General features: G+C 35.4%; 1 protein-coding gene across 5 annotated transcripts in view; it reads left to right on the forward strand.

Moving 5' to 3' along the window:
* MTA3 (metastasis associated 1 family member 3) overlaps positions 1-26,265 on the forward strand; it is a 128,509-nt gene that overhangs the window by 43,618 nt on the left and 58,626 nt on the right. For all 5 annotated transcript variants that reach the window (XM_029965073.1, XM_029965072.1, XM_029965071.1 and 2 more), the window contains exons 7-9: positions 8,714-8,816; positions 17,737-17,836; positions 21,562-21,750. In XM_029965073.1, coding sequence (XP_029820933.1) covers positions 8,714-8,816; positions 17,737-17,836; positions 21,562-21,750 — 392 coding nt within the window. The remainder of the gene's footprint in view (positions 1-8,713; positions 8,817-17,736; positions 17,837-21,561; positions 21,751-26,265) is intronic.

The raw sequence follows: 26,265 nt of genomic DNA on the forward strand, positions 1-26,265 counted from the left end.
TGGGATACAGGCAGACAGAAAGAGGATGTAAGCCAGCAGTGGGCTCTGGTAGTGAAGGTGGCCATCTGGCACATAGCCAGCAGATCAAGGCAAGTGGTCATTCCCCTTTAGTGATCCCATCTAATTACTGCATCCAGGTTTGGGTCCCTCAATATGGGAAAGCTATTTGTAAGCTGAAGTAAGTTCAGTGGAGGCTGTCACACTTGTTAGGGCTAGAGCACTTGTCCTGCAAGGACAGGCTGAGGGAGTTGAGCTTGTGCAACTTGGAAAAAAGGTGACTTCACAGCAGGAGACCAACAGCAGCCCCCCAGTGGCTGGAGGGATATTGCTCAGAAGACAAACAGGTTCTTGACAGGGGTGTGTAGTGGGAGGATGGGATGAAGCTGTCATAACTTTCAATAAGAGGTTTAGAATGGTCATGAGCATAATTTTTTTTCCCATGAGGATGGTCAGATGGTGGAGCAAGTACACGGGGAGGTTGTGTCCTTAAAGGTGTTCAAATTCCAAGAAGATACAGCTCTGGTTGATCTTACAGCTGAATCTGCTTTGAGGAAGAGTTTAGGCTAGAGAACTCCTGAGATTTCTGACATGAAACAATCCTACTATTGTGCTCCAGCTTAACAATCTACTGAGGAGATTCAGACCTGCCTTTTATTCTGGAGAAGTGTGTCTTTGTGGAGAAAGAGTTGGGACTGGAAGTTTACCTCTTTATAAACAAGAATGTGAGTGGACAGTTGTTTAATCAAAATACCCACACTTCAAAGATGATCTTAGGATGCATCTTTTTCTGTGCTTACCTACAGTCATTTCAGTAAGAGAAGCTTCAAGAGACCTAAAACTGCTACTTAGTCACCTTCCCTCCAGTGATGACGCTGAGTAGTAGATAACTTCTTTCTGTGTGTTCAGTCAATGTTATTAGCATGCTCAGTTTCAGCTGACTTTTCCATAAAGGCTTGAGACAATATGTTGAGCTTTTAGCAAATCTTAGTCTAAAAATAAAAGGAACACCTGAAGATTAGGAACTGCAAGCACTAATGTTAAACTAACAGCATTAATCCCTACCAAAAAGTTTTCAGTATAATTAGATTATAATACTGCAATATAGGAAAATGTATAACATATGCATAGTATGAGTCACTTAACAGAGCAGCTACTAACCTTTAAAAGTTTTGTTTCTCTTTTAAAAATATGGAATAATTTTTTAGATTTATCAGAAAGCCACCAGCTTGAAAGTACACTGTACAGGGAGTTAACTCTGAATTTTCTCTACTTGTCTTAAGTTGCTCAGGTGCTTGAATGATGTCTTTGGGCACACAAAGATTTCCAAACTGTGTCATCCTGGGCGGCATCACAGGGGCGGCTGTCCACAGCTAAAAGTGTGCACATGCTTATCTGAACAATGGGAAGTGCCCGCTAAGAATGGTTTCTGCAAGTTAATTGCCTGTGTGTAGCAGCAGCTCCTGTCAGCTCATCCGGCTCTGCTCCTTGTGCCTGCTGTGAGGATTCTGAATGCTGAGCAAGTCAAGTAGAACCAGAGATAACTGAGCAAAACAGAGACATGTCATAGAGGGAAATGGGAGTATGTTAGGGTTGAGTTGGGAAGTGAGTTTTTAGTTTCCATGCAGAGGTATATGGAAGGGAAAAAAGCATCAAGAGGTTGACAAGTATGATGTGGAATGATTTGGTTTAAAGGTTTATCTAGAGAACTGGGCTGCTAGTCCTGCTTGAGTACTCCTACCAGCAATGGCAGACTGTTTGCAAGTACCTGTTTTAATTAGCCTGGAGGGATGTTCTTCAAACCACTGTTATGGAGATGTCTGTGTACATGCATGTGTCCGTGCAATTTTTCTCATGCTAACGGTCCCCTCCCAGCTGCAGGCTTGTTCCCAGCCTAGTGCTGCTTCTCTTGCATCTGGGTTTAAAAGGAGACCACTGTGTTCCAGGGAATTCTTTATGGAGCAGTGATCTGATACAATTAGGTACTCTCTGGCCATTTAAAACAATATAGGAAGAGTTTGGATTGGGCAAGGATGAGAACTGTGCCCTTACTAAGACACACAGAAGAGGAATTAGAATCTCTGAAAGGGAGGAAGAAGCGGCCTGTAGGGAAGATGTTCTGTTCAAAGCTTTTTTTTTTCCTTCTAGTAAATAAAATTATAAACTCTACTCAAAGTATCTGTATAAAAAGCTAGAGTCCCACTTGCACAATTGATATCTAAAATGAATCAGATGTTTAAGGTTAGATGAGATGAATCTTGACAAATAATAAAACTCCTGTTTATATGTACTGAAATATATTTTGTTCTCAAATAGAGTTTCTGTTGGTTACACTTTTGAGTTTAAGATGAATTTTTTCTATAATACCTTCTAAAAGAAGGAACTATTTCTTGAGTGTTATCCAATTTAAATGTGGTAGTCACTTGTCAGATTTGCAGATTTTTTTTTCATTAGTAAGCTCAGCGTAAATTTTGCATAATTAACTGTCAAACGCTTGCTCATCACAAACAATAATGTTGTTTATGTCAAATTTTAATAGGATAATATCCTTTACATCAGTCTTGCCAATCTCACTTGTAGGGAGCTGGATTAGAGATTTGTGTGCTGGGCAATTCAATACACGTTTATAGGCTTTTATCAGTTTTACTATAAATTAAACAAACCCACATGTAAATGGCTTTTCTCTACCTGTTTTCAGTAAAGACTTAGCTTCTGCCTAACTGTGCAGCTGAAAGGAGAATCTGTAGTTTAGAGTTGCAACCACATGTACTACAGAAGCTCAGTTAGGTATTTGAAGCTTTGTGTTACAAGCCATAGTGTTTTATTATGTCTTTTCAATGTTATTTAAAAATACTTACTGCCTTTTGGTACAATTTGTTTAGGTATTAAATGCATGTATAATTTTGATCAAGCACTCAATTACATGAATCAAGTTGAGTTTTTTATTCCTTATATAGGAATAGTAGAAGTATACTAAGTATATAGTATGGTAACAGAAATTTCTGAGCTTCAGTTCTCAGATCATTCACAACTTCTATGTTAACAGTCAACTGATAAGTTGGAAAAGTTGGAAATCCTGCTACTTATCAATTAGAGTTTATAAAAACTGCTCCACAGTTGAGGGGTGTTATGCGGGTTGTTCTGCTTGGAGATTGCTGCAGGTGGGTGGGGGTTTGTTTTTTTGTTTGTTTATTTGGGTTTTGTTTTGTTTTTTTTTTTACCCCTGCCCCAAACTGTAAAAGCAAGGACTGCCTTTCTCAAGATTGATTGAAGTCACTCAGAGTTTTAGTTTCATAAAAAGAGAGCCATGATATCCTACTATCTTTAGCTTCTTGAGAAGACTTAGGTTTCTGTTCTCAGTCTTCTGTTTGTTATGAACTTCCTATTTTTCATCAACTTGAAGGAAATGGTTAAAGTAGCTGTCTTATCTTTTGCCTTCTGTTTGCACCATGAATGGTCTGTGCTGTGATGTTTGTGTGGAAGGTTGTGTATGGTTGCTGTTGGAAAGATTTTGTTATCAATAACAGCTGTAGAGTCTTGGCTGAGATTGTTCAAGTACTAAATGAGTTCTGTCAGGTAGTCAGTCCTATGAAGGATACAGGTTTTTTTATTGAATGCTGTGTATGTACTTGTTATCCCTGTGAGCACTCAAATGACCTTTCAAGCAGCAATGTCGCAGGGTTTAGTTGACTTTGCTGTATTTTCTACCCCAGTAACTTTGCCTAAATGGGCTTATTCTAAGTTCAGATTCTTACTGTTTTACTACAAGTCTGATTTTTCTTTTAAGTTTATTCTGTAGAAAATGAAAAACAAATAGCAGATGCAGATGAAATGTGATCTTTTTGCATTTGAATAAATCAAAATACTTTGTATCCTAAAGAAACAGTTCTTCTCTAAATTGTTTTGTTTAAATTTATTCACATGAAAAGTCCTATTTATCTTTAGAATGCTGAAGTCACAGGGAATTTGCATATTTATAATATTTAGGATTTTTAAAAAAAAAGCGAACCAAAACTGCAGGACTAAAGATTTCATTTTAATTTAGTCAGTTTTCTGTGTGTTTGCTTGTTCTTTGATTTTTTTTTTTTTTTTTAAGGAATACAATCTCTATGCATTGTGGTAGCCTTTTTTAAAAAATAAATATTTTAAATATTATTATTCATGTATGGTATGGTACTCTTATTATTTTTACACAGAATCACTTTCACTATGCTTTCCTAAAAACTGTATTACCTCATGTGTTGTTATTTCAGGAATTTCAGAAAAACTGGTGCAGTCTTTCTGTATTCAGATTGGAATAGGTGCTAGACCACTGTACAGTGTCTGTCAACCAAAACATCATCTGAACTGGGGGTGGGGAGTCCAGAATCACATTGTTCAGGTTTATTTACAGATATCAAAAGAGTACAAGAAGCTAATTCCAAAATAAAGGTGAACTTCAGGTATCTTTTCATTAGTTGAATATTTACTCTTGCCCTTGAATGGTAGGTGACCTTGTAGTTTCATGCATATAATAAAGTCATTGCCTTTAGTTTTACTGTAAAAAAAACCCCTAAAATGGAAGGGTATTATTTCATATCTGGCACTGTGGGGATTCGACCTCAATGTGATTTAATGTAAGGACTAAAAAGCGAGGAATAGTGTGACTTTAGGACATTATGTCTCCATGTTCTCTGATTTGTGTAAGTTCCCTTTTGCAGACTGTTCTGCAGGGTTTTGGGAAAGAGGCAGCCTCATTTTTTCCTTCCTTCCAGCGTTGGGCATTTCCATAAACTAGCCATTCTTGATGCAACATTATGGAGAAGTTGGTCACTAATGCATGGTTACAGCTCAGTTTATTCTGAATGTATAATTCTTTTTGTTTATTTCTAGGAATTTAGAACACAATGAATTAAATCTCTTGTGTGTTTTGTGAGTCTTGTTTTTTGATCATCAGTGATTGATTTATAAGAACCATAAAGCTGAACACTGAGAGAACTCTAAGGTCATTGGAGGCAGTTCTATTTCAAAAGAGATTTTTTCAAGTGAAGAATGGCTTTTGTTTTTTTTTTTTTTATAAATTCAAGCTCTAGAGGATAAGAGGTGATTGGACTATGCATGTTCTATTGGCTTTGAAAATGCTCAGTAGCAGTTTAAATGTCTGTAGACAAGTAACAGGCCTGTTTCACCTGATATCTTTCATTTGTAGCCTCTATATGTGCCTGTTTTTCATTTCTAGTCTTTATGCATGTGTTATGTCCATAAATTGAGTTTTACCATGAGATTTGTATAAACATACAACTCATTATCTGAATGGCTAATTGAAACCTGAATATACATCTGTCAGGAAAGGTAAGGGAGAGGGGAGATTGTTCTGAAATTGAAAGGTAAACAAATCATTTTCTTTTTGCCTACACTTTTAAAATGATCTAAGCTTTCTCATGTTGCTTTTAGAGAAGTTATTTGCACATAACTCAGTTTTATTTTTTGAAGAACTGAGTGTAACATAGAATCATGCTCAATCTAATGTACTAGTTACCTTTAGGGTATTTGTCTCCAGGAAGCAAAGTCTAAAAGATCTTTAATTTCTTGTACTTCATCTTAATTGCATTTGGTTAAAAGTTTCACTTGGTTTACTTTTGTTTTGTAAATTTTTTCTTACAATTGTTTTTTGGGAGGGGTATATCATGCTTTCATTTGTTTAAAATGACTAACTGCAATGCAAATTTTTTACTTTTTTTTAAGAAGAAAAAATTACAACTTTTTTTATTAGAAGAAAGCCATGAGAAATAAGACATTGAATGATTGATGAGGCATAAAACAGGTGTATTTCTGACCATCTACTAATGTTTTCCAGTAAAATTAATCATCAGGATTAGATTGACTGTAATAAAATTATAAGCAGCACATAAAATAAGTTGGATACACTGGTATGTCATACCCTCTATTCAAAAAAATAGCTCAGTATTTCTCAGAAGCTGTAATTGGTATGATGGTGGTATTGAGGGAAGGTGACATGTATGAAACTGAACCTTCTCAGATGCACTGAGAGTGTTAAAAATTAAACTCCCCCATTCCATTTGTGACCTGGGTTTTGCAGTGTAAGGAATTAATACTATGACAACTTTATCATCTGTTCAGTTTGAATGTCCTGTACTTTGGTGTCAAATTCTAACACTATAGAAGATAAATGTTGATGTGTTAACAGAAATTACATCTTAGTTTTAAAGGGGTCTGTGACATTAGAAATCCTGTAGTATATGGATACCTACAGGCATGATTAGCTAAGTAAAGTAAAGATAGTCAAGTAAAGCAGAGGGAGTATATAATTATTATTTTGAAAGAAGACCTCTTGAAAGAAGATCTGTTTATCTTATGAAGATCTGTGATCATCCTATACTGATACTTTCAGCACATGCAAATGAAGTTTGCATGAAAGAATGTTCATTTTCACTCCTGAAATGAACTTTCCAAAGATTTCTTCAACAGTTCTTGACTGCCTCCATGATCTGATCTGTTTAAGGTTATTTTTCCTCTTCAAGTGATAATATCCTGCCATTTAAGTGGAAAATCTGAATGAAGCTTTTTTTTGAAGTGCAGTTTGGCACAGACCACTTATTTTATGGAAACTGCTGCCTAGCATTGTGCAGTGATATTTAATACTAAAATTAATTTATGGGTTTAGATTCTTTTGGTATAGATATTCTATTGTTTGTGTCCTATTTATGTCTACTGCCACTACAAATAATGCTTGGCATTATTTCAGAATCAGTTTTATCAAGATTTACAACAACACTTTTTAGTAGCAATTGTTTAATTACCTCTAATTTAAGTAAAAATAGTAGTATTGCAATTTTTTTTGGTCTTTTTGCAAACTTGAATCAGGAGAGTGGCATGTTTTGAATACTCATGCTATGCTTGTATAATGTTTTCTCTTTGGGAGAAGTGTAGTTTGCCTGAGTATTGTTATAATCTCCAGAATATGATGTCCTGAAACAGTTAAATATCATTAAAGATATTTAAAATATATATATTAGCAGATTGAAATGAAGTACTCAGACATTATTTATAAAATGTAGAACATCACCCACTAAGTGTCTGTCACAGATGGAAAAAATGAATGTATTGACAGGTGTGTAATCCATTGAATGAGTTTATAGACTTAAAATCCTATCCAAGATTGCCAGAAATTAACAGTTTGTCTCCAGTACTAGATGTGATTTAGCTTGAACAGAAGCAGAATTCCCATAAGACAGCCAATTCTTTATTGCATGTGTATTGAAAGAAAGTAATGTACTGTGTTTTTCTGAGAATGTGACTGTGAAATTTGTTCCTGAAACATTAACCAGACAGTATGGTGCAGTCCTAACTTGTGTGTTTGGTAGGGATAAATATATACCACCTTTTAATTCCCTTCCAGAACGAATGTGCTAGAGAAACTCACTTTATATGATGTGATTTCAGAAGAGCCAGTGCTTGGTTTGAAGTCTGCTTCCAGCCTCTTAAGTATACGGGTTATGTCATGTCTTGATACTGGCTGTTTTCATTAAGTCATAAGAAATAGCACAGACTAAAGTGATCTTCTGTGTGCTCAGAGAGGTACCTACACAGCCTAGATTTTCAAAGGGAGTGGAATGGCCGTGTCTGACAACAGTTTTTTTATTCTCATAGTAGCTCATAAAAGTCACAGATAAGTACTGGCAATCAGCTAAACATTAGTGTTTTTCACATGTTTACTTAAGGAAGAACACATTTGTATTTTAAAACAGTAAGGAAAGACAATGATTTTAACTTTATTTTTGTCATCTATTGTGGCCACAGATGTGTTAGCTACATCCCACACGTAGGTCTTCTTAGACTAGTAGAATACGTGGTGCTTGCTCTGTCAGCCTCTGAAATGTTTCTTATTTTACAGAAGAAGCTATTGGTGTAGTAGGCAAGACAAGATCTAGGCTTCCATATGAATGGGAATCATTATAATGAATTCACACTTCATTGTTCTTCCAAGCAGTACAAATGTCATACTCTTGTAATAATGAATAAAGGACAAATTAAATTGCAGAAACCACCACCGTTGTTTTGGCCATGTGCTTGTTCAACAAATTTCTCTGTTCAGATAAATGGAGTTGGGAAATGATGATGTAGTATATAGTAAATTTCTTGTGGTGTAGCTTTATGTATTACTTTATGGGAGGATATAACTAGTCAATGTACACAGCAATTTTAATAGTATGATTTATGTTAACAATACAGATAATGTAGTGGCTGAAGAGGTGAAAAATATGTTAAAATGTACTAGACAGCAGTTACCTAATGATTTGTATTTTGGGGGCATAGAATAGAAATTGAATAGAATTTAATTACTAAAACTGGTTAAGTGTAAAATTTATTTCAGTATGGCTTAAGTGAAACAGTAACTTTCATATAGTAGAGAAACAATTTAAAGAAACTACTGGTTAGTTAGGTTATGGTTTCAATTTTATAATCACATTTTATTAAGGTTCATTTATACTACACCTCCTAAGAATGTCTCCTTAAATTGAAATGTTGATGTTAACGGAAGAGATTTATTTTGATGATGCTACATTATGGAATTTAAATGGATAACTGCTGATTGTTAAGTCCTCCATGTGTGTATGTGTTTAAAAATGTACGTCTCTTTTAAACGTAGTAGAAGAACTACACAGAGAAAAACATTGTGAGTAATAAGTGTTTTGTCCCATCTACCTTTTGACAGGAGAATTAGATGACAGAGAACAGGCAAAGCTGGAAGTAAAAGTATGGGATCCAGATAGCCCCCTTACTGACCGTCAGATTGACCAGTTTTTAGTTGTAGCACGGTAAGATTAAAATCCTCTAATAAAAAAATCCTTTTTCTTTTCCTGCTGACTATTTATTCCCCCGTATCGTGTTACTCAACCTGTTTGCCATTTCGTGAGCCCTACTCTTTCCCAAAACTAGCTAAAAGAAACTCAGACCATAACTTTGTTATATTTACTGAAGCTTCCAATACAGGAGAGAGAAAAAGAGAGTTTTGGAATAATGCTACACTCCCTGTATGTCAGGTAGAATTTGTAGTAGAATTTGATACTTTGAATGTAGACATCAGTCTGTTTTCCCCTCAGAGTAAATGAAACAGGATTTCAGTGCTAATAATTCAGTCTTGTATTACAGTACTTGGAATTTTATGGTGTAAAATAGAAGTTAAGAATAGAAATAAAGAAAATGTTAACAAATTAAATGAATGCAGAACTTGCCAAGTATGCATATAAGCTGAATAATACGCAATGCAATTATTTTGGATGAGTGTTGAAATATAAGTTTTGAAGTGTTGCATTTCATTAGTGAAAAAAATCAGGTCAGTTCAATTTTATAAATTAATGTGATTATGCAGATTTATGAGAGGAACATCAAAGCACTTTGAATTAATAAATACCTTTAAAAATACTTCTCTACTATTAAAAAAAAAAAACTTCAAAAAAATCTATACACTTCTGACTAAAGGACAATTGTACATTCATAAAATACACCAGGCTTTGCTACTTACAAATGTAGTACAAAAGTACTGTTCTAATGATAGCAGAGAACTGTTAATCGCAGTTAACGCAGGGATTTTATCCTGAATCACTCCATGTCCTTTATTTTCTGTAACCTGGTTGCACAGCGTAGTCTCAAATCTTCTTAGCCAAATAATCCTTGTACATGGTTTCTAGTTTTTGTTCTTTTTCTTTCTCCCTTTTCAACAAAACATTCAAGGAAGGAAATGGAGAAGTTGTTTTATATTTTCCAGCCTATGTGTATGGTAAAATAGGTTGCCAATTTACTGTTTTACAGGTCAGATGCTGATCCACCTGTTTTTTTCTTACTCTCCCACTTGTAGTGCTAATTCCTTTCTAGACAGTGCTAAAACTTGCCTGCCCTTGTTTAATTTTCAAGCAAGCCAGAGGGATTTAGGTGTTAACATGCATCTATTCAGAAGATCACAATGCCTGGTAGCTGCTCCATAGAACAGAACCCAGGAAACAGAACTACTTCTTCACAAGCAATATAATACCTGGACATGTATGGGCAGACTATTATGGGGTGCCCTAAAAAAACATTTGCATAAAGGTTATGTGAACTTTTGTAGAGTTCATTCATTGCTTTTAAATTCCTACTTCCTATTTTGCAGTTACTCTGGGGAGCTGAAGTAGTATACTGTGGAGTCCAAAATGTTCCCAGAGGAGTGTAGCAGTAAGCAGTGTGCTGGAAAGTGACAGAGAATAAATTAAATACTTAGGGAAAAGCATACTCTTCTTTGTGTTACTTAAGACATCCTATTCAATGCTGTGCCCTGATCAAGACTGCATTTATTTAGAAGTTGACAAATTTCTGTAAAGAAGACTTCTGTTATGGTGGGTCATGGCTGACCAATTGTGGCTATTAAGGGATCTTGTGGTAGGCAAACAACATCTGTAATCAGATGTTACTCAGGTGCATCTTTATGGATGTTCCTCCACAGAACTCTTCATTCTTGTATGTTGGTTTTTAACTGACAGAAAATGTTTTCAACCTCCTATATACTTTCATTCACAGACTGCAAGATTGTATTCCTGTTGCTTCTCAGGCAGATTTTCACCAATTTCTGGAGAAAGAGTTCTGTGATGATTGTGGCAACTTTCAATTCAGTGTGTTATATGGTTGCAAGTTTTATAGCGAACCGTTATATAGGACATTAAAAGCTCTTGAGTAACAGTGAAGTTGTTATTATGCTCTGGTAAACTGCTTACAAACAGTTCTGCCGTGGCCTAACTTCATTTCACTGGGCATTAGCTATGCTTGCTGCATTTCCACTTGGGATGGTCCTTCTCTGGTTATGTTTAGTTTTGCAAATTTGAAAATCTGACAATAGGAATTTTTTCCTAAATGCTTTCCTGGATGTGTTTTTGGTTAAGTGTGTGTAAGCTATCTGTATTTGACATTTTAAAAGCATTTTCAAGTGATCCTTTTTACATGTTGCATCAAAGGCATTGAGTATTCAGTTTCTTCAGTCTGATCTGGTTGAAAGAAGAGTTGCTTTTGTCCATAAATGCTTCAGTTTTTTCCATCACACAAACATGCTTTGTTGGTTTTTTAGAAGGTGTTTAAATACTCTTTCTATTTATGTTGCCCATTTGCAAGAACGTTTATATTTGGCTTTTGGCACATAGCTTTCCCAGTCAGACAAGATTTGTTTACTGTCTCAGGAATGAGAGGCATTTTTCTAGGTTTATATGCTTGGTCAGTCTGAGACTGTCACTAAACCCTATATGCAATAATTTGCTGGATAGAAAGATAGAAGAATATGCCTATGCTGTCCAGAAATTGGAAATAGCAGTGCCAGGAAAATTGGTGAAGGTTTTGAAAAAAAAACGTAAGCATCCATAACCTTGGTCTTCCTGAGTAGTCTTGCTTGACATACAAATCTTGAAAGTACCTTATTGCCACTACTGAAGCATAATTTGGGTAAGGGCTCTTGCTTGAACTAGCAAAAACATCTGTTAGGAGAAGCTTGAAGCATCAGACTAATGTATTCTGGGTTTGAGTTGTTTTTTGGATAATGTTTGTACTCTGACAATGAGAATTCCAACAGCATTTTCTACTCCACTCAAGTAAGATACAACTTCATCAACCAGTTTTTCTTCTGTCCTATACATTGGCAACATTTCTTCTGTGTCTACTAGCTTCAAAGAACAGGAGTTTGAGAAGCTGCAACAGGAGTTTAGATCTGGCCACATTAGCAAATAGTTCAGTACAGTAGAAGGTGATTTGTAGAATTGAAATGTTTGGTGCTGAGGACCTAGTGTCCACACTGTGCATGTTTTGAGCTTTATTTTTAGTGTAACTAATCAGGCCCCATGGACTAAATATCTATGAGTACATGGAACTACTTTAACAGAAACCCAGTTTTTGTGCTATGAGATACTTTATGTTGTTGGTTAAAGTGCAGTAGAAAAAACCCACTATGGACAGTGGCTTTGAAACTCCTTTCCTATTTTGAACTAAATGACTGATACAGATGCACCGTTTCCTCCAGTCATCAGTCTCTATCATTCCTAATATACAAGAAGTACTTCATTTCATTGTCAGATAAATAGTCCTGCCTGTTTTTCAGTTTGTCAGAATCATAAGTAATCCTGCCCAGTCTCAACTGTGGTAGGAGTTGTGGGATCTGATCTGGACAGATGCTGAGAGCTGTAGACATGACCCTTTTTTTTTCTTTCATTTTTTTTCTTTCTGCTAATTTGTTTTATAATTCATTGCATGATACATTGTTGGAACATTCTAGTCCTGTTTATGTACTTTATGATGCAGTGAAACAGTTAACAACTTAGTTCTTTTATTCTGCTTCATCTAACTACGTTATCAACACAGTCTTCTGGAAGGAATATATCTCTAAATTAAGCTATGTTACAGACATTTGTGGTCCCAGTTTATTTTCAACTAAACCAGAGTTTTGAAATCTAATTAAAATAGCCTTGTAGCATTGCATCTCTACCTTTAAATTTTGTACTTTTATTTCTATGAAATTAAAATGGTGTTACAGACCTCTGACATATTTCTCTTCATTTTAATGCTTATTTTTTGATGTATAATCACAGAAGAATGGAAAATTACTTGTTAGTCATTTTAAATTAGAGCTTGATTCTTTGTGTGTTGTTCCCACTTTCCCATTTTCTCTAATACAGTGATTATATTAATTTTCTGTTTGTTACTGTTGATTTAGTTATAAGTGCTCATGGCATATTGGTGTGTTTGGATGTGTTCTATGATTCTATGTGTGTTTGTTACATGAATTTATCTTATAGTGAGGAAGGGACCCCAGTGCAGCTTCAACTGGCAAGGTGTCTTTCATCATATTGAGGAAAACACTCACCAACTGAGAACAATAAGTAAAAACATTTACAAGTGTGATCAAATAGTAATGCTCTGTTCTTGCAAAATAATGCAATGTAGTCAGTGGCAGTAGACAAGATTCCCAAAAATCATAAATGAAGATAAATACATTAAAGTCAGCAGTTTGAAAACTTGAGTTTTCAATGGATGCTCTGGATTCTCTTTAGGTGGTAAGAAGTAAAAGAAATTGGAGTTCATTAAAGAAGTAATTAAATTTAATGGCAGCATTGCAACATGAAATGAAGCAGTAAAAATGGTGAAAAATCTTGATGCCAACACTGCACTCGCACAACTAGATATTTGCTAGCAAGGTGAATTACAGCATTTAATGGTAGACAGATTGTTTGGCAATAAAAAAGAAAAATATGTTCACATCAAGTTTATTAGGCGTATCAAAAATTCTACATTTCTGCCTGTCTGTCACGCTTGGCCAATATATGTTTATTCCTTTGTGCATTTTGTATTACTGTACTCTTTGACCCAGATCCATTTAAAAAGAACTAATTCAAACTTGGAGCTGAATTTCTTTTTGCCTTTTTTTTTTAAATGTATTTTGATCTATTGCAGTATAAAGAAAAAAAATTCTGTAGCAGCATTTTCATGGACCTGCTTTTAGGGGGCTGTAAATCTCCTCCTCTGTGACTGTGAAATTGCAGGATGGCAGAAAGATGATAACTTAAATAACATCCCATGAATTAAACTACTTCTGTGTATCAGATTCTATTTCTGTTGAATAAGAAAGATTTCAAATGTTTCATTTCTGTTCATATAGTAATGAAAGTGAAAGTTGGTTGTAGCATACATCCTTACCCTAACTTTGAGAGTCTTTCAGCAAAAGAATAGTGGCAGGTAACTTTTCATGTTTATCATGTCATCTCTCATTGAGCTGTAAATATCTGAAGTGATAATAATGAAGCATAGCACTGCAGAGACAGTTTCTTAGAAAGGCAAGGAAAATATGTCTTCTGGAACAGCATCATTTTACTTTGAATATGTTCTTCAGGTCAGATTTTGCAAAATTGACTAGAAGAAATCTCAGGGGTATTTTCAGCTTTAATTAATGTAGTGCTGCTGACATATATCCTCACTGAAGAAGTATTTTTTCTTTTTTCCAATATTTTAAGTATCACAAGACTCTTAAAGAGCAATCAGGTTATTAATTGGCTTAAAATTTACAGTAGTCTAAGAGGTCATCTTTTAGGACTGATTCCAATTCGCAGTGAAGAGGAACATTGAAGTAATAGTAAGGAAAACAAAAAGCTTTCCTAGTATGTAGAAAACCACCAAAGATCACTTAACTATTTTCCTCAAAAATATTAGCTCTTAAGTGAGGCATAGGTCTCGTTCATTAGTTTGCCAGCATCTGTGGAAAACTGTGGATTTGCAGATTCATGTATGCACAATTGTGGTTCACTTCAAACAGCTTTGGCCAGAGTATAGCCACTACTTGTCTGGTATCGCTGAGACAAAGAAAAAATGTATAAAAGTGAACAATTTTAAAATATTCTCAGATTAAGAAGAATATCTGTCTCAGCTGGATTTTTGAGAACACAAGGTAGAAGAAAATTGAGAGTTACTGGTCTGGATCCAGAACTTCTGGATCTGGTTTGATGCCAGACTGCTGTTGTTCCTGGAGAAACCAGTGGCTATTTTTATTCTGATGTATAATCACAGTGGTTCCAGATTTTCTTTGGTAAATAACAACCCTTTTCAGAACTAGTTATTGATGAGCAACTGAATCTTTGGAAGTTGTTAAGACAGTCCGTTGTGTCTGGTGCTTCATAATTTCATCAGCTACTACTGATACTAATCTTATGCAAAAATTTGAACAATTACTTCCTTTAATGTCTTACAGTTGAACTGTAACAAATTTGGAGAAATGTATTTTCTGTGTTCAAAACCTAATCTGAAGTTTTCGCTAAATGTAAAGCACACAGGTACAACACCCCTAGAAAGTTCACCCTGGTTTTCTTTTGGACACAGATCTTGTTGAGTTTTGCTGAGTTTGTGTTTTAATTACTTGTTGAGTAATTTGTAAGTAGCTTGCTGAGCACAGTTTTTTGGGTTGAGTTTATTATTGAATTAAATATAGCTTCAATTAAATATTTATAGTTATTCTTTGGATTTTACCAACTTAATGGGATATCAATATTGAAGAGTTTTTAAAAAGAAAAAAATGAGTACTTATGGTGTGACTGTTCAACCTGTGTTGACTTAATACTGAATTTTATTTTGGTAGCAGGTAGGTGAAGACAGTAGTGTGTCTTCTGGAAATGGCATTGACTAGTTACTTATTTTTTCCTTTTAACATTTTTTAAACAATTCTTTGGTATTATTATTAGAAAAAAGTGACAAAGGAAATGTTTTGACCTTTGCATCAATATGTTACTCATATCTGCATTTTTAATTGAAAAACATAAAAATTAGTGTATTTCAATGATTTCTAAAAATCCATATTGAATTAGGGTCTGAATTGCATAGCTAGATTATACAGAGCACCGTATATCACTATTAAGTTTTGAGCCTAGTTGCTATTTAATAGGCAAATGCTTTAGAATTTCTACACTTCTTTGGATTGTCTGAAAAATTCACTGTTTTTCAAGAGTTTCCAAGGAAAGGTGAACTGGAAGTTACTTTGATTTCAAGAAAGCCACAGACATGCACATACCCCCTGGTTTGTGTCCTGTACCATCTCCATCCCCTTTCCTGTCCCTGTTGCCCCCCCTAAATGGCATTATTGTTATTATAATGTTGGTTTTATTATTTTTTATTATACTGTTTTTAATATTTTGTCTTTGTGTGTTTTATTTATTTTTACCCTTGTGTAACTCATGCTTCTTGGTTGTGATCCTCACCTACTCAGTACAGCACTGGAAGAAGTGTCAACTGGTGCATCAATTCTTACCTGTTTATCACTTATTTAAAATAAACCTTATATCATGACTTAATTTTTGACTTTATATACTGGGCAACATAATTCACATGCACTTGGTCTCTGAAATCAGCTTTAAGTTTGATCTGCCAGAGAGTGACTTGTGAGAACATGTTCCTTGTAATGTTTATAGCAGACTCTGATTTTACTTTAGAAATGTGATAAAAAGAAAGTAGTGTTGATTATGCAAAAGGAAGCTAAGAAGCTAGTAGGTAGCAGCAAAAGGGAAATACAGTCATGCTACATTCACCAGTTTGAACAGTAATGACAGAAGGATCACAGGAAAGACTGTTCAGCTACAACTGTTATCAATGCCAACATGTTGAAAGGGGTTGACAGACTATCAAGAAATGTGTTCACAATAGAGCCTTATTCTTGGGACTGATTTGTGGACAAATACTATTCTATATACTGCCAAGCTTCAAAACAAAAAGACAAAATAAGTGTATGTGTGTGTTCTTGTCACATATTTGCGATCCCTGCAAAGAGGGAGCAAAGCTCATGGAACAGTATTTGAATATCACTTATTTATTCCACAGCCTTTAGAAATCTAAGCAGTTAATATCAAGAGTCTGTGAATCATTACTGTTGAATCTTAACTGTGTCTTATAAGATTTTGGCAGCATGTATTGAAACATTCAGTATTAAATCTTTTTAGATTCAAGATGAAATTGAAATAACAGACATTATTAGCAGTTTCTCCATGATCCATTATACACCTCAGTGAGTTTAAGTCTTGATGCACATTCTTTTATTGATGAATATTGGATTTATAGAATACAGTAATGTGTGTTGATCTGTCAGTGGCATTCTCCATTGGTATAATTTTGCACTTATAAGTTGTGCAGAGTGTAATTGCTGGGCAAGGCTTCAGTCCTTAGTCCAGAGGCTTATGCTGCATTAGAAATGTTATGTAACTAGGTCTTGAATTTAGAAGGGCTTTACTTAATAACTGCAACAAATAGTTTTTTCTGAAATCACAGTGACACAATGCACCTCAAGAGTCATTACACAACTCCAGGTACTAGAGCAACTTCTCTTCTGTTAATTAATAACCTTTTGTGTCGCTGCATCTTTGCTCATTTCCTGTATGGGCTCAGCCCAGTCAAATTCTCTTATGCATCTTTCCCTTCACTGGGCATGACATATAGATGTACTTCCAAGAAATGTGAACAATTTAGAACAGTCACATTCACACTAATTCTCCACCTCTATTTCTTTTTGTTGCTCTGATAAGTGTGATAAATGCCATGTACAATTAATCAACAAAAGTGGAAAAAAAAGGTAAAGGTTTGGAGAAAAACTTATCCATTTCAATAATGCTGGAATGCTTTTACTAAGCATGCTGATAGATCCATTTATTTTATTGTTACTTTAAACCTGTGAGAAAAATAGGATTTTGGTGGTACCTTAGACTAAGCTGATATGCTTTCTTTGGATCGCTGATGGTAGTAGTAGACATGCACTACTGAAGTGAATAAAATTTCCTCATGGGGACATGGTGAACTGCTTTTTAATTTGTATTGTAATTTGTTAAGCATTATGGCTTTTTAACTTTGGAAATAAGTCATGGTTGTAAAACCCAAACTGTGTAGAATCTCTGACTTTGTAATTAATAAAAAAATTGGTATATTAAAAGGTTGGTACGTTACAATTCTCTGAATATCTTTTGTTTCTATGCTGTTTTTCTAACATGTATGTTGTTACTTTTGGGGGGAGAAGGTCAGAGTTTTTGCTGCAGTGTTGAGTGGTTTTTCTTGAGTATCAAGTTAGCAAAGATCTGAAATCTTAACAGTTACAGTATGTGACTTCTGTTTTTAAAAGGACACTTTTATAGAGATGACATAGTCTGATAATAAAAAGAGATTACATCTTTCTGTGTATTTACTGGCTCTACTGTTTGTCTGTTGTAGTGCGGTTGGCACGTTTGCTCGAGCACTGGACTGCAGTAGCTCCGTCAGGCAACCTAGTTTACATATGAGTGCAGCTGCTGCTTCCCGAGACATCACACTGGTAGGTGGCTTCTTAAAAAGCTACAACTTCTATATCTGTGAATTCAACACTGTCTGATACTCCACAGTCCCTATTTTCCTTCTCATGTCCTTTAGAGGACCTGCAAGGTATATATGTATGCATTTATATATATTTATATATATACATTTATTTATGCATGCAAGGGTTGTGTGTGTGGTAGAAAGTCCTTTGTGTTTTCTGTAAGCTTGGTGGTACTGCCTTTGTAATCACAGTGTAAATCACTTGACTTTAGCTGTGGTAATTTCCATACCAGAGTGGATAATGCACATTCTATAGAGATTCATTTGGTGTAATTGAGCAACAGTGTGATTTAAAGTATGTGGTAGTAAAGCTGATTGAAAATTGTATAGATAATACTTTTTACTTACTATATATGTCATCAAATTTTCTAAAGAATAAGCAATTTGATTTTGTAAGCGTATTTTTGAAGAACATTTTAATTAGTATATTCTTACTGTGTTTCCTTAGTTTGTTAAAATATTTGTTGTAATGTAAGCACCTGCACCTTTTAGAGAAAGTTAAAAATATATCAATTACAGACCAAAGGTTTGTCTCTATATTCATACTAGCTGAGATGACAAGATGTGCTACAGTAATACAGGCGTGCCAGGAAAACTATGTGAGAACAAAAATATTACTGTTTCATAGAATCAGGTTTGACTTACATTTCCAAAGACATCAGCAGTTGTTTATTATTTTAAGTATTTATGTGCAGAATCATGAAGATGATAGTTTAGGCTAAAGTAGACCTGCTGCTCTCCAGATACTGGAGTACTAGAACTAGAGGACACTCGATAAAACTAAAAGATCAGTTTGAAACAGTTAAGACACTGCCTTAAAAATTAGATAGAGAGCCTCTGAAATCAAAATTTTGTGGGAATGGGCAGTACCAGCAGGTTAAAAAAAAGGGTTAGGAAAATTATGGACCATTGGCCATAAATGGGTACTGAGGAGTGTAGGGAAAGGTGTTCCATCTGAACTTCTTAATTCCCAAGGCTTGTAGATGCTGGTCAATGAAATGGGAATTGACCTCAGATTGTAATTAGACTTACCTGCACATTTTCTCAATGCAACATTCCTTGGTGCTACTATAAGAGACAATGCTTGGCTAGATGGATGACTGATCAGATTCAGTAGGGCAGTACTTATATTCCAGATAAAATATATTCATTGGTATGATGAGAGAAATATTTAATTTATTACCTTTTGCAGGGTACTCAAAGGCTATTGAACAGGAATCAGATTTAGTCTGGACTATGGTAGTGTAATAAAGGCAGTGGCAAAAAGTAATGTTTTCAGTAATAATCAAAATGAGTTTTCAGTTTCACACTTGCTGATATGACTTTACAAACACAATTCTATTAACATTAAATACTTTATTTCTTTCATCTGGATAGTTCTTTAACATTTTTCATTTTATTAAGATTTAGTTAGAATAAGAATTTCTAATAGATTTCACATATTGCATATACTTCTTACTGTATTCAGTGATTAATAGAATAGATTCATCCTTATAGCAATTTCTTCTTTGAAAGTACATGTGCAGTGCTGCTGATAAAGGGACACTTTCAGTCTTTGAGTGCCATGTAAATGTTTCTCTCTTGCAAATGATCCATTAAGTTCCATTACACTTAATGAAAGGCATATCTTATAATGAGGCACCAGAGGAGCCACCCCAGGCTTAATTATTGTGTCTGTCTCTTCTCATTTTCCTACCCCCTCAGCTTTTTAAAACCCTTCTCTTTTGCTTTTTGGCAACACACTTCCTTCTAAGTTAAGAAAAGACATATTTGTCATTATAATAGTTACTTTTTCAGACATTCCCATGCTAATTGGGAACGTATTTTCAGCAGCAGTTAAAGTTAGTAGAGACATTTGCAGGACCTGTGGCATATGTCGTTTATGCTTTGGAAGGGATATAGGAGCATAACACTAAGAAAATTATACTTCTATATTCTTATTGCAAGGCAGATAACCCTTACACCTGAAGTGCTGTTAATGGGATTTCTGTACACCACACCTGTCACTTTCCAATATTCCTAATTAGTTGTTTTGGTCAGAGATAACTATAAACAGACTGATACTAAAAAAAAAAGAGAGAGAAAAAGCATGGGTTATAAACATGAATAAATTCAGGGAGGTCTTGCAGCAGAACAGCAAGTGAGAGGTGTAATGAGGCAAGGCAGGAAATTACCAGTGCTTTTAGAAAACCCTACTGAAGATGAGAAACAATGTGTATTTACCTTCTTAGATGATAATAAATATGTTTCTCTTACAGTGATAAAGACTTGTGAGACAAACAAGTGAATCTTGCATTTCTGGGCTTCTCAGAGGCAGAGTTTTATTTTATAATGAAAACTGTTCTCTAACAAGAGAAAAAGAATGAGAAGGCTTTCTGTTTCAGATTCTTAAACACTGCGCATTGCATATACATATAAGCAAGAGCCTCTTAAGACAAAGCAGGTGGATGCTCCTTTTAGTAGATGTTCAGAAGAGCCCGTGCTACTTTACTGCAAGGACTTAAATCTGGTTTTGGATGTCTCTTCATAATAAAAAATATGAAGTTTTTTTCCTTTTCATTTTGAATAATAGTGACATTGCTTCTTGCAGACAAAACAGTTCCAGAATCTTGTGTTTGATAGCACTCAAAGACTTATAGTGAACTCTGGAGAAAGACAACAGTCACTCATAGCAGATGGAAAACGATGAGGAGAATCCATTATTTGCAGTACATTTGGATGCAGAAGCTCAACTGGAATTGCTCTGGAATTGCTATACTGGCACATAATATAGGACTGTTCCTTCCTTGAAAGGTTTTCTCATGAGTTTAGGGCCATGTGAGAGTGTGCATGCTGTGCTCACAGCTCAACACTGTAGTGGGACAAATACGAAGGAGACTGATGTTACACAGTCACATACAGTATCATGTCTTATAACTCTAATACCTCCTTCAGCAAAACAATTTGCGCTTGTGATGATGGGGTCTTTTGGGATGCTGAGTCAGAAAGACTTCTTGTATGTTGCTCATTTTCCCAATGGTTGGATTTGTTTACTTTTCATATTCCTCATCGTTGGTTAGCAATGTGAGTGTTCAGTGTTGCTTGTAGTGTGAAGAACATTTTAACTTGTTTGTTTTCCATTCTTCTCTTTTATAACACAAAGAGAATCAACCAAAGAAACCTTATTTACCTGTCTCTGACAGCAGTGTTTAGCAAGAGACAAATATCTTGCTTCTTTTTAAGTATGATCATAATGAAAACAATAAATGTCTTCCTTCACCAGCAATGAGAATATTGAGCACATAGATGTCTGAGCAGCTGTTTAGTTACTATTTAGAGCTTCTGTTAATTGAAGATGGCCCCTCAGTCAATATATGCCACTGTCTTTATTGGGTTACTTAGAACCAATTTCTACCAACTAAAGATTCTTCAGAAATGTTTGCTAGTAATTTGCGGGAACTAATAAACTAATGTCATTTTTGGTAAACATTTTTTCAAGGCATTTCCTTTCCCAAATGAAGTAATAAACAATTTATTTTCCTTATATTCCACAGCAGTAAACTATGATATCAAGATAGATTTGAAATTTAGCATTATTTGAGGCTACTCGCTTGGCTTATAGAGAATAATATATTGAATTTGCATTAACTGAAATGGACTACTGTCTATTTAAACACATCTTAATTCTCTTCTTGTCCTTGCCAGTTTCATGCAATGGATACACTGCATAAACACAACTATGATTTGAGCAGTGCCATCAGTGTTCTAGTGCCACTTGGAGGGCCTGTCTTGTGTAGAGATGAAATGGAAGAGTGGTCAGCATCAGAAGCTAGTTTGTTTGAAGAGGCGTTGGAAAAGTATGGCAAGGACTTCAATGACATTCGACAAGACTTTGTAAGTATGCAAGTTGTACACATTCCTGTAGCTGTGTTTTCACATGGTTGATCATAACTGCTTTCTATAGGTTTGGAATATTTAGCTATTGGAGAAATCTGTGTGGCTTATATATGTAACTAAAATACGTATACATTTTATCTGGCTGAAAATCAATATGCTTTCTTGTCTGATGACATTCTTTGGAAGAATGGTGACAATATCATCATGGGTAGGCTTTGTGAACGAAGACTTGGGAAGGGCTCTACCCACATTTGCTTCAAGCGCGCTGGTGGCTGAAGAGGCCAATGCAAGATAGTCAAGTCTGGTTGCAAAAGGCACAGCAGAAAGACTCCTTGGATGGTATCGGCAAGGCACGATTACTTCTGCATTGTCTTTTGTCTTCGATGGTGATCCTCATGTGTTCTCAAAGGAAGCAACAGCGTTATGGATTGTGTGTCTCCAGACTGCCCGATTGGAGGCCAGAGTAGACCAGCGATGAAGATCAATGTGGCCAAGGCTGAGATGTTATTTCAGGGAGTCCTTGTATCTCCTCTTTGGGGCTCCTCTCTTGCGGCAGCCAGTGGCAAGTTCACCATAAAACACGATCTTAGGGAGGCGGTGGTCCTTCATCCTGGAGACATGTCCTGCCCATCGCAGCTGTGTTCTCAGCAACATGGCCTCAATACTCATAACTACTGCCTGTTCTAGAACAGATGTATTGGTCACATAATCTGACCAGTGGATGTTTAGGACTGTACGGAGACAGTGTTGATGGAAGCGTTCTAAGAGTCACAGGTGATGGCGGTAAATGACCCATGATTTGGAACCATATAAAAGAGTAGAGAGCACAATGGCTCTGTAAATGCTGATCTTTGTACTTTTCTTCAGGTGTTTATTTCGCCAAACTTTTTTACGGAGTCTTCCAAAAGCTTTATATGCCTTTGCTAATCTGTTGTCTATCTCTCCATCAATCTTACTGTCTAAGGGGATGATGCTAGCTAGGTAATTAAACTGCTGGACTGATTTGAAAGGGCTCAGAAAGTGCATCGCCATATCTGACTTGGCCATGCTGATCCTCATGAAGTAAGATGATCATTTTAAAGAACTTGGCAGGACAACCTAAACGTTCCAAAATCTACCACAGACCTTTTCTGCTCATGGTATCAAAAGCCTTTGTGAGATCAACAAAGGTTACATAGAAACCTTTGTTCTGTTCCCTACACTCCTCCTGCAGTTGTCTGAGAACAAATACCTGTGGTATTTGTCTGTGGTACTCCTGTTGGCTCTGAAACCACATTGGCTTTCAGGTAGAATTCCTTCTGCTACAGCAGGTATTAGTCTGTTCAAAAGTATTCTTGCCAGGGTCTTGCCAGCAAGGGAGAGCAGAGTAATACCTTGGTAGTTTGAGCAGTCTGATTTATCTCCCTTCTATAGGTGACAATAGATAATCTGTTTAATGGTTTAGTACCAGGTAGGATGTCTCATGGTGAGGTCTTTCATTCAGGATTTTTACAAGGATTTTACAAGCATCTGAAAAAGTTCCAGGAACTTTGCAGAACGCTTCCATAATTTCCAGTGAAATTCATTAACAGCTACATGGCTGACTCCCTTGGGTGTTTTTGAAAAGCGGGGTTTTCCCTCTATGGTTAGCAGAGAGAAATTTATATTCAGATAGCTTTTAAAGTGAACTACAGGGAGTTTTTTTGATATAGTAGGTGTTTGGGCAGTTTTGTAAAGTAAAGGAAATGTTTTCCAATATGTTCTAACTACACTGGTTTTGGTAGTGAAGTATCACACTATAGGGCAGTAAAGCTTTAATTAGGTAATTCTAATGTGGAGTAATGAAATGAAATGGATTCCAGAACTGATCACTGGAATTGCTAGTAGTTTGCTGCAATTTTTTTTTCTCATTTCATGGAGGGTCTTTTTCTTTCAAGGAAAAAGATTACCTCTGTTTCACCAAGTTCAAGCTGGGCTTCATGAAAAGGTTAGGAATTGAATCAAAGTAAATCCATTATTTAAGACTGGAGTTGATTGAAACATTTTCACATTAATCTCATTCTGCTTGACTCAGAGCTCATTTTTGTTTTTCTTTGCAAAATTTTATTAAAAATCTTTATTAGGGGAAAATGGTACTGTAAAAGTAGAAGTCCTTCCAAGATAGGGTGTGGGACAGTGGGAGGAGGCTTAGCAGTGTGAGCTAAGCTGTCTTTCCTTCACTTTCACAGTCCTGAAATGAAACAGATAATTGAATGAAGGTGGGAAGGGAAGGCTATTGTTTTTCTGAAGAACTGACATTTTAATAGGTGTATTATATCTGTGTGCTTAATTTTGAGATTCCCAAGGGAGAAAATGTTCACTGTATTCATGACATTTGGTTGAAAGTTGCATCATGGATGAAATAGCTCTGTTAAGTTCAATAAAGTATTATTTAAAAATAATATTTTATAGAGTTTTAGAATTGAAATTTTAATGTAAACTACAGTTCCTTATTATTTCTCATACAGATAAATGGTTCTCAGCTGTAATTGTACAATAGTTCAGGAACTATGCCTTCTAGTTAAATGGTTGGTAATATATAATATTTGTCTTTTCAAAATACCTTAATCATATAACACGTGGCTGTTTACAAGTTGAGTCCTAACACAATTCGTGACCAAGTATACCTGTGGCTTGTCTCTGGTATTTATATAGTATTTTTATTTTCCGTATAATTTCTATGTTATGTATCCAATTCTATTGATATGCATACGTTAAAATGATACAATGGAGTAATGTGTCTCCAGAATTGCTTCTGCATTTGTAATATTCAAATGGTAGATATTTGGATGATTCTAGTAGAAGCTGTTTACAATGTTCAAATTTTAAAATGTTCAAATGTTGCAATGTTCAAATTTTGAGTAGATTCCTGACACCCTCTGTCTTTCACTGAATCTTCCTTCCCAAAACACAGGTATTTTGCCATCCTCTCCTCCCAAAGAAAGAGACACACACACACACTCAGGTCTAGTAATAGTGTTGCGTAGCCTACTGAGGTTATGTTCATGATGAGTCAGAGTGCAGCACAAATGGATGTGGAGCACTAATTTATTATAGCCTCTTTTAGTTAGTACAGCGATGTTGTCTATTCTCAGTCACTTTTTTAATCTTTTGAAAAGCGTCATTTTAAAAACATAATTTATAACATCTATTTTATATCTCAGTTTATATGACACTGGTAACACTGCAGTCTTGATTTAATTCTATTCTATCTAATTTGAATTCTTTCAAATATGTTAATCATTATGTAGTCTTGGGATATCTTAGTTTCTCTAGAGTAAAATTTATCTGTTCTCACTTCCCATGTAGCATTCTAAAAGTATAGGGATTTGAAAACACACATTTGGTTTTTAAGTAATCATCGAAAATAGTCCTTCGAGATTTAGATCAAGGATATATGAAAAGTGTCTGCAAGGTTATGTAGGTATAAATATGTAGCACTTAAGCAGTGATTTTCCACAATAGTACATTTATCTATTATCATCCCTCTCTTCAGTGACAAGTCATTGATAAGTTTAAGTACTCTTACATGTGTTGTAAGAGCAAGGACAGAGAAGATAATGGACTGGTAGTTACGTGTGAACTTGTTTGAGTCTCCACATAGAATCTAATGATAAAATTAAAGTGTGCACTGCCTGAGATTAAACTCAAACCTAGGCAGTCACGCAGTGATGCCGCAGTACAGGCAAGACTGTCACGTTGCATGGCAGAAAGTGGTTGGTAGCAGTCTCCTGGAGCAGAAGGGTTATGTACTACCTGCCTGAGTCATTATATCCCAGAGGAGTTGCCTTTTCTAAGTCGGCCCAGATTTGCAAGGCATGGCAGCTGCAATTGCAGCCCGCACATGATAGTTCTGTAAAGGCCAGGTTCATTTCCTTTTCTAGCAATTAGTAAGAACTGGCACTATTTGATGTTCAATGTGCAGCTCAGGTATTAAGCTATAAACACTAAATATTTAGTAAGCAAGATAATTATAAATTAAATGGCGTAAGGGACTTTACCTTTTTTTAATAGACAGGAGGAGCTCATTTGTAATCAAATTACCAGTCTAGCCTTTGAATAATCATTTTTATCAGATATTGACTCATCAACTCTCTTAGGAGAGGTTCTGCTAACTTTAAGACTATCTGAATCCTAATCAACCTACACTTTATAAGCTAATTCAATTTACTTGATGTACTTCAATTATTTCACATCCCAGGGTAGGAGAATGGAAGAAGAGTGAATATTTTATGTTCTCCAAATATAACTATTTTTCTAACAATAAGACACAACTGTTATGCTTGTTAATTCTTGGTTTTTCATTATCAACGGTTTTCACAAATTTAGAACTATTACATCTCGGATATGGCAGGAAAGGCCTTGGTAACCAAGACTTGCAACTGTTCATAGAAAGCAGGAACAACTGTTTTACAGCTTCAGAAAACTGTGGAAACATACCTTAAAATTACCATGTTCATTTTAGGATGCTAAGTTTTTCTTGCTCATCTGATT

The sequence above is a fragment of the Manacus vitellinus genome, unplaced genomic scaffold (genome assembly GCF_001715985.3).
Source record: "Manacus vitellinus isolate BGI_N305 unplaced genomic scaffold, ASM171598v3 scaffold_8_pilon, whole genome shotgun sequence".
NCBI lineage: Eukaryota > Metazoa > Chordata > Aves > Passeriformes > Pipridae > Manacus > Manacus vitellinus.